The sequence below is a fragment of the Myxocyprinus asiaticus genome, chromosome 48, assembly GCF_019703515.2.
Source record: "Myxocyprinus asiaticus isolate MX2 ecotype Aquarium Trade chromosome 48, UBuf_Myxa_2, whole genome shotgun sequence".
Taxonomy (NCBI): Eukaryota; Metazoa; Chordata; class Actinopteri; order Cypriniformes; family Catostomidae; genus Myxocyprinus; species Myxocyprinus asiaticus.
Window position 1 is genome coordinate 20,202,759 of NC_059391.1, and position 12,337 is coordinate 20,215,095.

Genomic DNA, 12,337 nt, shown 5'->3' on the forward strand with positions numbered 1-12,337 from the left:
ATATCAAGTCATACTATACTTGTCTTTCTCAGCACATGGAGGCTGAGTCTGAGGCTGTGATTAGCTGTCTGGATCTGGTGTTGAAGTGGTTCACCCTGCGGTTCTTTGATACCAACACAAGTGTATTGATGAAAGCCCTGGAGTTTTTAAAGCTGCTCTTCACCATGCTGAGCAGGAAGAACTACCAGCTCAATGACAATGAGGCCTCTTCTTTCATTCCCTACCTGATCCTTAAGGTGGCTCTTTAGTTAATTAATCCAAGTAGAATCCCACCCCCAATTTCTATATACAGCCTAATGTGGTCCTTTTCTGTTTGCTCTCCCTGGGCAGGTTGGGGAGTCAAAAGATGTGGTGCGCAAGGATGTTCGCGCAATTCTGACGATGCTGTGTAAAGTTTATGCCGCCAGTAAAGTCTTTCCTTTCCTAATGGAAGGGACCAAATCGAAGAACTCCAAGCAGAGATCTGGTAAATAAAAATCCTATTTTTTTATGAATTGATATTATGACTTAAATTATTTGAAGGTTTCATTTATGGCTGGGGCAAATGACGGTATATATCATGGCGATGATATAAAGTGTGAATCGATAGTGTTTTTGTTATATCATGTACATCTATATTGTGGGCATGCTTCACATGAGACTGAAACCAGGCTTTAGTGGGGAATGAGTTGCAGCAGGTAAAATTGCCGGTTATTTGTGTGCGCTGGTCTAACGCCAGATTCACTAAAGGAACGGTGCAGATGCGCTCGCAAACCCGTTGCTGATTCTTTGCTATTCTGATTTTGCGGGCCGGTTCTGAGCACTCTAGGACAGCATCACTGTGATCCAGACACCTGGATGATCTCTTTAACATGCCGAGGTGCACTTGACGACACCGCACATCTGTACTTCTCCATCATTTGATGAATTATTGCTGAAATGATCAATAAAAAAGTCAAGAAAATGAAGCGGCGCTTGTTTTTAAAACAGGTGCGATATCTGTGGTGTAGGTTCACAAAGCCAACAAAGATTAGACAAATTTAATCTGCAAACTGTGTTGCGCGACGATTATCACTTGTGGTAATACAAACAATCTGTATTGCCAACTTAAAATTAAGCACGCTAAAGAATATTATGAAAGCCAAAAGATGCGTTCTGCAATAATTCCTTTTTTCTTAAATTTTTTTCAGCAGGACTTTTTTTTTTTCTTTTATTATTATTATTATTTTATTTTATTTTTTTAACTAAAATTATGTAATATTTTCTTTGTTACTTGCTTTGAAAAGATTTTGAGTTTCTTGAGGACTGCAACATCAGACTGAAATGTGGCATAATGTGAAATTTAGTATTATGGTGAGGTTGATTTAAAAGGTTTTTTTTTTTTTTTTTACTTTCAAGTTCTAAATAAAGAGAATTATATACAAGGAGGTAGTTTTCATTTAAAAAGTATTTATTTCACTGACTAATTTTAAAAAATATTAGTCATTAAAATATGGTTGTTAACCGATTTTTTTCTATTTTTTATTGGTTTTCTAGACAGAAAAAATGTACTGTATCGCAATATATATCATTATCGTGATATAAAATGACTCCTATCATGATATAAGATTTTGGTCCTATCGCCCCCTACTAGTTTCATTCATTGTAACAGCCTCCTAACAGTGTTGCGAGACATTTTGTAAAGTTGAGTTTGGCTTATACATTGCTTATTCATTCTTCAGAATGTCTTGAGGAGCTTGGGTGCCTGATTGAGAACTTTGGTATGAATGTGTGTCAGCCGACTCCAGCCAAATCTCTTAAAGAAATCGGCGTTCACATCGGAGACCGTGACACCACGGTCCGCAACGCTGCACTCAATACTGTTGTGGCTGCCTACAACACTTGTGGAGACCAAGTCTTCAAACTAATTGGCAATGTAAGACATCAAGATGCCATTAAACAGCCTTTCACTTTATATATTGTATTTATATTCATTTAAAAAATCTAACATTTTCAGATTTGGTTTTGAATTTGTAATTTCCTTGCTTTTGAGTCCTGAACAAATTCTTGTCTTTGATAGGCTAATAGTTTTATCATTTTACCAAGCAAAAAAAAAGAAAAAAAAAAAAAAGTTAGCAGTCATTACTAAATGTTTAAGCTTCAGGAGATAAAAAGCTTTGTTTTTGTAAAGCTTTCAGAGAAGGAGATGAGCATGCTTGAGGAGAGAATCAAACGCTCGGCTAAGAAGACACCCGCGCCCGCAGCCAAACAGGAGCGAACCCAGAGGGAACATCCCACCAATCCCAATGCTACTTTCCTCCGCAAGCCTGCTCAGGAGGAGGTGCCCAATAAACTCAAGTATGTACCACTAATGCGTACATCTTTGATCTCAAGTCACACCCCATACACTTACACGAAATACACTCTAAAATGTTCTTTTGAATGCCAAGGGTAAGTTCTAGAGTAGATAGGTGAAGCATGAACTGAATGTCTGGCCCATGTCTAATACTGTACGTCTTTCTGTAATCTTTGTAAAGCACATGGCTCGTTCTCTGTCATTGTCTCATTCTATCCTCTTGTGTCATTGCATGTTGTTTCTTAATCCTGAGCCTTTCTCTTCTCCTTTACTATTCCTTTCTTTTCTTCGCTGGCCTCCATGGACAGAATAATGTATCGCACTTACAGGATGTAAGTACTGCCGTAACGTTGTAGGCACTGCTCGCATGGCATCTGACTTCCTGGAGATCTAGAAACCACTGTTTAAAAAAAGACTTTGGAAATAAATGTTAGGGCGATGACTAGCTTAATGTATGGAAAATTAAATTTTTGGTCTCATTATGTTGACACTGGGTCAGGGGAAATAACAGGAACAAAATTGAAATGGTGAAATTTCACAAAAAGTGAAAATAGATTGGAAAAACATTTAAGTATAAGGATCTGCAAATGTGAGATTTAGTGTTTCTGTAATATGGTACACAATGGTCTCAAAAATGCAGCAAAAGTGACATCAATCTTCATTTTTAATAGTCAAGCTCGGGCACAGAATGCTCACCTAGAGCAGTCGGCTCCATCCATCCCAAAAGAGTTTCAGCTGGATCTTGATGTGTTCGAGAACAACCACACATGTGCCAGCGACATACCCGACTTGGTGCAGCACAAACTGGATGAAGTCCTGGAGCCGGTCATGATCCCCGAGCGCAAGTAAGATCTTGTCACAATGAAGGGCTCATTTCAATAGTTCCTTAATTAAAACTGTACAATATTTTGCAATCTAGAAGTCTAGAGTACATTTGTGGTAGATGCTAATACATTTTGACTTCTAAAAGTTTAGACGGCATCTGTGTAGTGAGATGAATACATTTAAATGTGGCATTTGGTGTGTTTTTCAGGATGCGTACGGTTTCCCCTCATTTTGATGACATTCACAACAGCACTGCCTCCACCATCAACTTCGTCATCTCACAGGTGGCCAGTGGAGATATTAACACTAGTATCCAGGCCTTAGCACAGGTGGGTGTCCTGCTTGGGGTTTAGGCTCTCACACCTTTTATATTCGAAGGGTTTTCATGACCTTACCAGACTTGGTTAAAGGAATAGTTCACCAAAAAATGAAATACTCTCTCGTACTCACCCTCATGCCATCCCAGATGTGTATGACTTTCTTTCTTCTGCAGAACACAAATGAGGATTTTTATGTTCAAACTTTTTTTATTATAGAACAATCATTATTACAAAAAAAATAGGTTACTACACATTATCCTCTTTTTTTTTTTTTTTTTTCTCTAACCAAAGCTTAACAATAACAAAACTAATGAAAATAAAAGTAGTGGTGGGGTAAATGATCATGCATACAAACACATGAGTATACAAACACTACCCTCCCAACCACAATCATATATCCAAAAATAATACAATAAGAAAAAAATAATAAAATAAAAGAAATAATAAAGAGGGGGCGGGGGGGATATTAGACAGGAGGCAGGATGTTAAGAGACTAATTTAGGCTATAAAAGTATATCATTTACTAAAAAAGTTACTTTTCCCAGAACATCTAACCTTTTCCAGTTTAAGAAAAAACATGGAATCCACAAGCCATTGAGATGTAGTTGGAGGCTTATTAGATTTCCAGTGGAGTAGAATATGACGCCTAGCTAATAAGGAGGTAAAGGCTAAAATATCCAGTTAAACCGAGACCAGACCTTTGGTACCCCAAAAATTGCTATAGCAGGGCAAACGTCAATACTGACTTTTAACACCTCAGACATAATTGTAAAATAATTAACCCAGTAATTTTGCAACATAGGACAAGTAAAAAACATGACTCAAATTACACTGAGACGCACAACATCTATCGCATCTGTCTTCAATATTAGGAAATATTTCAGATAGCTGGGCCTTGGAAAAATGAATTCTGTGTAGTATTTTAAATTGTATGAGGCCAAGACAAGCACATATTTTACTAAAGCGTATTCTGTCCAGCGCACCCACCTACCATTCCTCTTGAAAACTTTCTCCCAGCTCACACTCCCATGCTCTTAAAATGTTATTAATAATCATCTAAGCCTAAAAGACTACTATAAATTCTTTAAATTTGTGACTTGTGGTGAGGATTAAGTTGCAGAAACTCTTTCCATACTTGTACCAGGGCTAGAGAGGGGTAATTAGGAAATAGTGACAGAGCAATGTCTAATCTGCAAAAACTGAAACAAATGGGATTCTGACAACCCCAATTCAGAAGATAGCTGTACATAGATACAAAAGGTGCCATCTTTATACTAGTCTTGAAAACATCTTAAGCCTTTTACATGCCACTGCTTAAAAACACAATCAGTAAGAGATGGGGGAACATATGATTCTCCAGTAATGGCGTTAATGTTGAACCAGAAGTAAATTGAAAGTGTCGCCTGAACTGACACCAGATCCGAAGGGTTGATACAACTGCTGGATTATGTGCAGAGGAAGAGGGATTTCAGGATAGGGGTGAAGTAAGCAAAGCCAACAGAGAGGTAGATATACACGAGTTTGCCTCCAATCTGCACCATGTTGCAGTGGACGAACTAAGCCAAAATGTTAACTTGTGAATATTTGCTGACCAATAGTAAGACATTAAATGGGGTAAAGAGATCCAAGCCAAATATTTCCAACATGGATAAAATAACTGGGAAACTGGAAATCGTATTAGAAATGTATAATAATAAATCATCGGCATAGAATGACAATTTAATTTCAGTGCCTGACCGCACCACATCCTGAAGCAAAGGGGAGGACCTCAGAGCAAACGACAGTGGTTCAATGGCCAGTGCGACCAGCAATCAAATGAGGATTTTTAGAAGAATATCTCAGCTCTGTAGGTCCATACAATGCAAGTCAAACTTTAAAGCTTCAAAAAGCACAAAGGTAGCATAAAAGTAATCCATAAAACTCCAGTGGTTTAATCCATGTCTTGTGACATGATCTAATCCGTTTTGGTTGAGAACAGACCAAAATGCAACTCCTTTTCACTGTACGTCTTGCCATTGCAGTCTCTTGGCACAATCGTGATTGCAAGCTCGATTACACTTCCTAGCACCATCTAGTGCTCTCTGCATGCTTCAAGCATTAGGAAGTGTAATCGAAGGAAAAAGAGGTTACATTGTGGGCCGTTCTCACCCAAAACCAATTGGATCACTTCAGAAGACATGAAGTAAACCACTGGAGTCTTAATTACTTAATTACTTCTATGCTGCCTTTGTTCTTTTTGGAACTTCAAAGTTTTGGTCACCATTCTCTTGCATTGTATGGACTTACTGATCTGGAATGGCATGAGGTTGAGTTGATGAGAGAATTTTTATTTTTGGGAGAACTATTTTAAGTTCACTATGGATGTGTGGGCTTTCTATCCCAAACCTTTACATCACTTTGCACATACGAATAGATGGAATTTCCTGTGATGTCCTCCTGCAGATTGATGAGGTGTTGAGGCAGGCGGACAAGGCAGAAGCCATGTCTGGACACATCGACCAGTTCCTCATTGCCACTTTCATGCAGCTGCGGCTTATTTACAACACACACATGGCTGACGATCGCCTGGACAAGAAGGACATCTTCAAACTCTACAGCTGCATCATAGGCAACATGCTGTCGGTGAGTGCTGCTCAGAGGACATGGATTGGACATACAAGTGCAAATTTCCCCCAACAATAAACAAAAGGTGTGGGAACCCTGAAGTTTCTTCTTAATCTCAATTTTGGAAGTTCTCTGTTTGGAAATTAAGAAACTTCTACTACAGAGAATTGCAGGATGCACAAACACATCTGGTATTGTAGCTCTAGAAACAAGCGGCTTTTGTAATGCTCTGGTAGAAAATAATTTACAAATTAAAATGCGTTGCGGATCTGCAGTTAAAACAAAGGTCATCATTCTTCAGTATGCTGAGTCATTGTCATCCCTTTTCAGCTGTTCTCAATGGAGAGTCTGGCGCGGGAAGCCTCCATGGGCGTCCTGAAGGACCTGATGCACGGTCTGATCACACTAATGTTGGACTCCAGAGTGGAGGACATTGAAGATGGACAGCAGCTCATTCGCTCGGTCAATCTGCTTGTGGTCCGAGTGTTGGAGAAATCTGACCAGACCAACATCCTGAGGTCAGCAAAGCAAGATACCTTCAATTGTACCATGCTGTATAAAATTGTCCCACTGTAGTGCTGTAGACTTGTGTAATTGATGCCCACAGGTAAATTATCATTCTGGTTTCTTTTCCAGTGCTTTGCTGGTGCTTCTGCAGGACAGTCTTACCAGCACTGCTGGCTCCCCCATGTTCTCTGAACTCGTCATGAAGGTACAGTTGGCTCACTTTGTTAAAACATCAATGTATGTGTACACACATCTTAGGCAGGACTCTTGGCTCAGTAGCTAAGGGTCACATCTTTTAACAAACCTAAAGAGTAAAAACCAATGCCATTCAAAATGGACTAAGCTTCACTAATCATTTCAGAGTGAAACAAGATTTTAAACTGGAAATGTAGGGCAGGACCTCATTTTATCCAATGAAATTTGTTTGGATAGTGAATTTGGTTATGTCAGCAGAAAAGTAATTTCATTGGTGGAGAAATTTTAATGAGTAAGAAAACACTACTTAAGAGCCCTGAATTGTGCACAAGAAGGCTAGAGCTATTTATTAAAGTCACTTTTGATTTCATGTAATTTCTGAACGATACCCATCTCTGTCCCATACAGTGTCTATGGAGAATGATCCGTTTCCTGCCTCAGACCATCAACAGCATTAATTTGGACCGCATACTCCTGGATGTGCACAACTTCATGAAGGTTTTCCCTAAAGAGAAGCTCAAACAGCTCAAGAGTGACATTCCCCACCGGACTCTGAAGACACTGCTACATACGCTCTGCAGGCTCACTGGTGCCAAGGTACACTTAAAGGGACTGACCACTCAAAATATTTGTTGTTCTAAACAAGTATGACTTTTTTTGGTAACACTTTACAATAAGGTTTACATTAGTTAACATGAACATTAACAAAGATTAAGAAATTGTGTAATGCGTTGCTAATTGTTAGTTTGTGATACCTAATGCATTAACGAATGGAACCTTATTGTAAAGTGTTACCACTTTTTGCATAACACAAAAGGAGATTTTAGGCAGTATGTTGGTCTCTTGTTACCATTTTCATTTCACTTTCATTGCTTCTCTTTTTCATACAATGAAAGTGAATGGTGACTGGAGGCTGTCATTCTGCCAAACATCTCGTTTCATGGAGGTCAGTCATACGGGTTTGGAGCAACATAAGGATGAGGAAATTATGACTTCATTTTTGGGTGAACTATCCCTAACATGGGGATCTCCATGGCAATCTTTTGGGTCTTTTTGAAAGTGATTTGCCAATGTTTGTTACAGATATTAGATCACATGTCCATGATTGAGAACCGCAACGAGTCCGAACTGGAGGCGCACCTGAGGCGGGTGGTTAAACATTCAACAAACCTCTCTGGACTTAAGTCTGACAAGAGCACAGAGAAGGGTGCCCTCCGATCGGTACGTACAAATCACCACTTGAAGTTGGACTTCCAGCTTTGATTTCACCAAGATGTGGGTGTATGTCATGCAAACATGATGACACCCAGGGAGATGTTTATAAACAACTGTGCCCACTTTCACTTTTTAGCAAATAATGCATCAATGAGTCAAGTTTCCTACATTTACATGTGTGACGAGGAGGAGGGCGGGGTCGGGCCGTGACTACGCACTTTTGTGTCTTTAAGTTTACATTAAATATTAATTTGACTGTTCAGCCAATTCCCGCCACCTCCTTGCCCATTTTAAACCCTGTTACAACATGATGAAAATCTGTTTAGCAAAGTTACATTTGTAGAGACAGCTGTACAGTAAATAATCCTCTGTTGGTGATCGCACACCTGCAGAACAGATGCTAGCATTGCAGATAATTGTTTGTCCTCTGCAATTTGGTTTGTTGTCAAACACCTGCAAAGCTAAGGTAGCATTGCCATTTTTGTTTTTCTTTCGGCCATCATCTGAGCACCAGGCAATAAAGATACACCTTTATGGTCTGTGGTTGGAAATATCAAGTGCTAACATTATGGTTATCTTTCGGTAGTTTTGCCTGTGCATCTGTTTCCATTTTATAGCACTGTGTCATTTTGTTGTTTTACTGCATTATTAAATGTGTTGTATTTCAATTTGGATAGGATGACAAAGTGATCAAGGCCAAAGTGAGTGACATCCTGTCTGAAATTTTTAAAAAGATCGGCTCCAAAGAGAACACTAAAGAGGTAACATTACAGCAGAGGATACAGAGTATTTGCTAAATTTACAAGCTCCATTTTTTATTTTCTTGTGGCCAAATCATTTGTATTTTAACATTTTGTCCTTGTGCACCTGCAGATGGGTTTTATTTGCCAATATATTTTATCTTTGTAAACTGAAATGCATTCATTCTCCAGGGTTTAACAGAGCTGTACGAGTACAAGCAGAAGTATTCTGATGCAGATCTTGAGCCCTTCCTGAGGAACACATCCCAGTTCTTCCAGAGCTACGTGGAGCGAGGACTTCGTATGATCGAGTCGGAGCGTGAAGGAAAAGGCAGAATCCAGAGCTCCACAGGTGAGTCACCTAACCCATTGTGATTGACCACATATCATACCTCGATCCACACAATCATACTGATTTTTACGTGGCAATTTCATAGTTTAAACCTGGGTTCATTCATGGTCAAAAAGAAACATTTAGGAACCTTTTACAGCCTAACCAAATTTCCAAATCTCTTTATACCGTCTTAAGGCTTGTTTTAAGATGGAGTCTTATGCCTTTGTTTTATGCTAGGGTACTGAAGTTTGTTGATTTTTATCTTTCAGTAATCCCTCAGCACAGCACAGATTCCTATTTGCCGAGCTCTAGCTCTGTGTCCATCAGCAGTAACGGAGAAGATCTGAACGCTGCAGCCTACTACGAGAGACTTAAGATCTTACGGCAACGGCGCGGCCTTGAGAACTCAGCGGTTAGTTTTACTATAACTTCTACCAAAACTTCTAAGTTTTCTTAAGTCAGCTCCCAACTAATTCAGTACAGACATTGATCTTTCATGGTGTTTATATTGCTATATGTTTGGTTTCTATGCTAATATGCAGCTTTTTCTGCATATTCCTGACATGTTTGTCTTGTATCTGTGGCACCTGGAGACACTTTCATTTCTATTTTTATGAATGCATTTTTAATTTTTGTAAATTGTTTTGCTAAATTTACCAAATGTCAAATTTTAAAAGCTTTAACATTTTAAATTTTTTAAAAATACCCCTTTTATACATTTAGAATTTCAAAGTGTTAAGCATTTGTTATTTATGATTTCTTTCACAGTGGTAAATTATTTTTTTCCCTAAATATTACACATTTTGAATTTTAAATTGTTTGTTTCTTTGTGTGAAATATGATTTGATTTAAATTGTGTTATTACTACATATTTTAACTTTCAAAATTAAATGTAGTTTTTAAAATTGTGAAATTTCTATTTGAATTTCAAAAAAAAAAAATCAGGACATACAATACATTTTAAAATGTTCAATTTGAACTTGGACTTTTTGTGTAAAGACTACATTTTGAACTTCAAAATTTTGAAAATATTTATCGATTTGTAAATGTGAAGGAGGTAAAACAAGCTATAAATGCTACATTTAATCTTTTGCTGCAGCCTGAGGAAGACCGACCTCCTCTCAGTTCCCTGAGACCATCGGTGGCCTCCTCCACAGACATGCTCCACAGCAAACTCTCCCAGCTAAAGGAATCTCGCGAGCACTTCCAGCAGGAGCAGTCTCACTCTCACAGCCCCACCCGCTCCTCTTCCCCCGCCTCCAACCTTGATGACCTCAAAAAGAGACTGGAAAGGATAAAGAGCAACCGCCAGTGAAATTAAGCCCTGCCTTAATTTAACGCTCGCACTAGATAGTCTGCTAACTCCCACATCTTAAGGCTTTCTCTCCCCAACATAACAACCCCAACATTTTTCAGGGTAAATGTGCATAGATTACGGTTACGCAAATAGGAACTCCCAACGGCACTCCAACGGATCTGTCTGCATTGTATGATATTAAGTAAACTAATTTTTCTGTATGTTAGTATTGTGCACAATTGTTTTTGTACATAGAGTGGCTAACCACACCACGCTTTTATGTGTCATTTAGGGTTTTGCGTGTACAGTTTCCTTGTGCAGAATGCTGTAATATGTATAAGTGAGGCTGGCAGTTTTTGTTTTATAGATGTTTTAGAGATCTAAATTAAAATGTTGCTTTCACTTGGTCTCTCAACTTCCGTTTGTCATTTTGGCTGTTTTCTTTCTGCCTTTCAATCTTCCATCTTTGAAGTGTTCATAACTGTGAAAGACTGATTCCTTTCTTTTAAGGAGCATAGCATGAAGTACTGGATCATTCTTTTATGTAAATAAAGTTTGCATTACTAAAGGCCGTTTATTCAGTTTTTCTTTTAAAAATACTCCCAACATTTTCCACTCTGTAGTGAAATATTGGTAATTGATGCATTTTTTATTATCAAACTGGGATTAGTGTTGAAGCGTTTCTGTTAAGTGTATAATCTATAGTGAAAATGGCAATAAAGATTATTTTATACACACACAGTACTGTGCAAAAGTTTTAGGCACTTAAGATGTTTATTTATATCAGCAGCTTTAGTGTCAATAGGAAAAATAAATTTTAGTCTCCCAAAACAGTTCTTTTGCAAATAGAAGAACAGGGTGCTCTGCAAGAGATTGCATTACCCCCACAGAGCCTCCTACTGAACATCAAGTCAGTCTGAGATTACATGAAGAGATGGAAGCAATTGAGACAGGCTAAATATATAGAAGAACTGTGGTGAATTCTCCAAGAAGCTTGGAATATCCTATTTGCCAACAACCAAGAAAAACTGGCCAGGAGTACCTAGGAGAATTGGGGCTGTTTTAAAGGCAAAGGTGGTCACACCGAACATTGATTTAGTTTTTTTATGTTTACTGGACTTTGTATGATGATATTGATAAATGAAAACTATTTATGGCATTATTTTTGAAGACATCCTCACTATGCAACATTTTTCACTAGTGCCTAAAACTTTTGCACAGGTGTGTGTGTGTGTATACAGTTGAAGTCAGAAGTTTACATACACTTAGGTTGAAGTCATTAAAACTAATTTTTTTAACCACTCCACAGATTTAATATTAGCAAACTACGGTTTTGGCAAGTCATTTAGGACATCTACTTTATGCATGACACAAGTACTTTTTCCAACAATTGTTTACAGACAGATTGTTTCACTTTTAATTGACTATATCACAATTCCAGTGGGTCAGAAGTTTATGTACACTAAGTTAACTGTGCCTTTAAGCAGCTTGGAAAATTCCAGAAAATTATGTCAAGCCTTTAGCTAATTAGCTTCTGATAGGAGGTGTATTGAATTTGAGGTGTATTTTAAGGCCTACCTTAAAACTCAGTGCCTCTTTGCTTGACATCATGGGAAAATCAAAAGAAATCAGCCCAAAACCTCAGAAAAACAATTGTGGACCTCCACAAGTCTGGTTCATCCTTGGGAGCAATTTCCAAATGTCTGAAGGTACCACATTCACCTTAACAAACAATAGTATGCAAGTATAAACACCATGGGACTACGCAGCCATCATACTGCTCAGAAAAAAGACTCATTCTGTCTCCTAGAGATGAACATAGTTTGGTGCGAAAAGTGCAAATCAATCCCAGAACAACAGCAAAGGACCTTGTGAAGATGCTGGAGGAAACAGGTAGACAAGTATCTATATCCACAGTAAAACGTGTCCTATATCTACATAACCTGAAAGGCTGTTCAGCAAGGAAGAAGCCAATGCTCCAAAACT

At 38.3% G+C, this 12,337-nt stretch overlaps 1 protein-coding gene across 4 annotated transcripts in view; it reads left to right on the plus strand.

Annotated features, from left to right (window-relative positions):
• LOC127437781 (cytoskeleton-associated protein 5-like) overlaps positions 1–10,919 on the plus strand; it is a 38,681-nt gene extending 27,762 nt beyond the window's left edge. For 2 of the 4 annotated variants that reach the window (XM_051692950.1, XM_051692952.1), the window contains 16 exons: positions 33–236; positions 331–466; positions 1,701–1,894; positions 2,150–2,316; positions 2,623–2,646; positions 2,986–3,159; positions 3,348–3,468; positions 5,902–6,081; positions 6,394–6,581; positions 6,700–6,775; positions 7,174–7,362; positions 7,849–7,986; positions 8,658–8,741; positions 8,913–9,072; positions 9,324–9,466; positions 10,154–10,919. In XM_051692950.1, coding sequence (XP_051548910.1) covers positions 33–236; positions 331–466; positions 1,701–1,894; positions 2,150–2,316; positions 2,623–2,646; positions 2,986–3,159; positions 3,348–3,468; positions 5,902–6,081; positions 6,394–6,581; positions 6,700–6,775; positions 7,174–7,362; positions 7,849–7,986; positions 8,658–8,741; positions 8,913–9,072; positions 9,324–9,466; positions 10,154–10,369 — 2,394 coding nt within the window. In that variant the 3' untranslated portion in view covers positions 10,370–10,919. The remainder of the gene's footprint in view (positions 1–32; positions 237–330; positions 467–1,700; positions 1,895–2,149; positions 2,317–2,622; positions 2,647–2,985; positions 3,160–3,347; positions 3,469–5,901; positions 6,082–6,393; positions 6,582–6,699; positions 6,776–7,173; positions 7,363–7,848; positions 7,987–8,657; positions 8,742–8,912; positions 9,073–9,323; positions 9,467–10,153) is intronic. The other 2 variants (XM_051692951.1, XM_051692953.1) reach the window with 1 other exon arrangement.
• Positions 10,920–12,337: the final 1,418 nt, after the last annotated feature.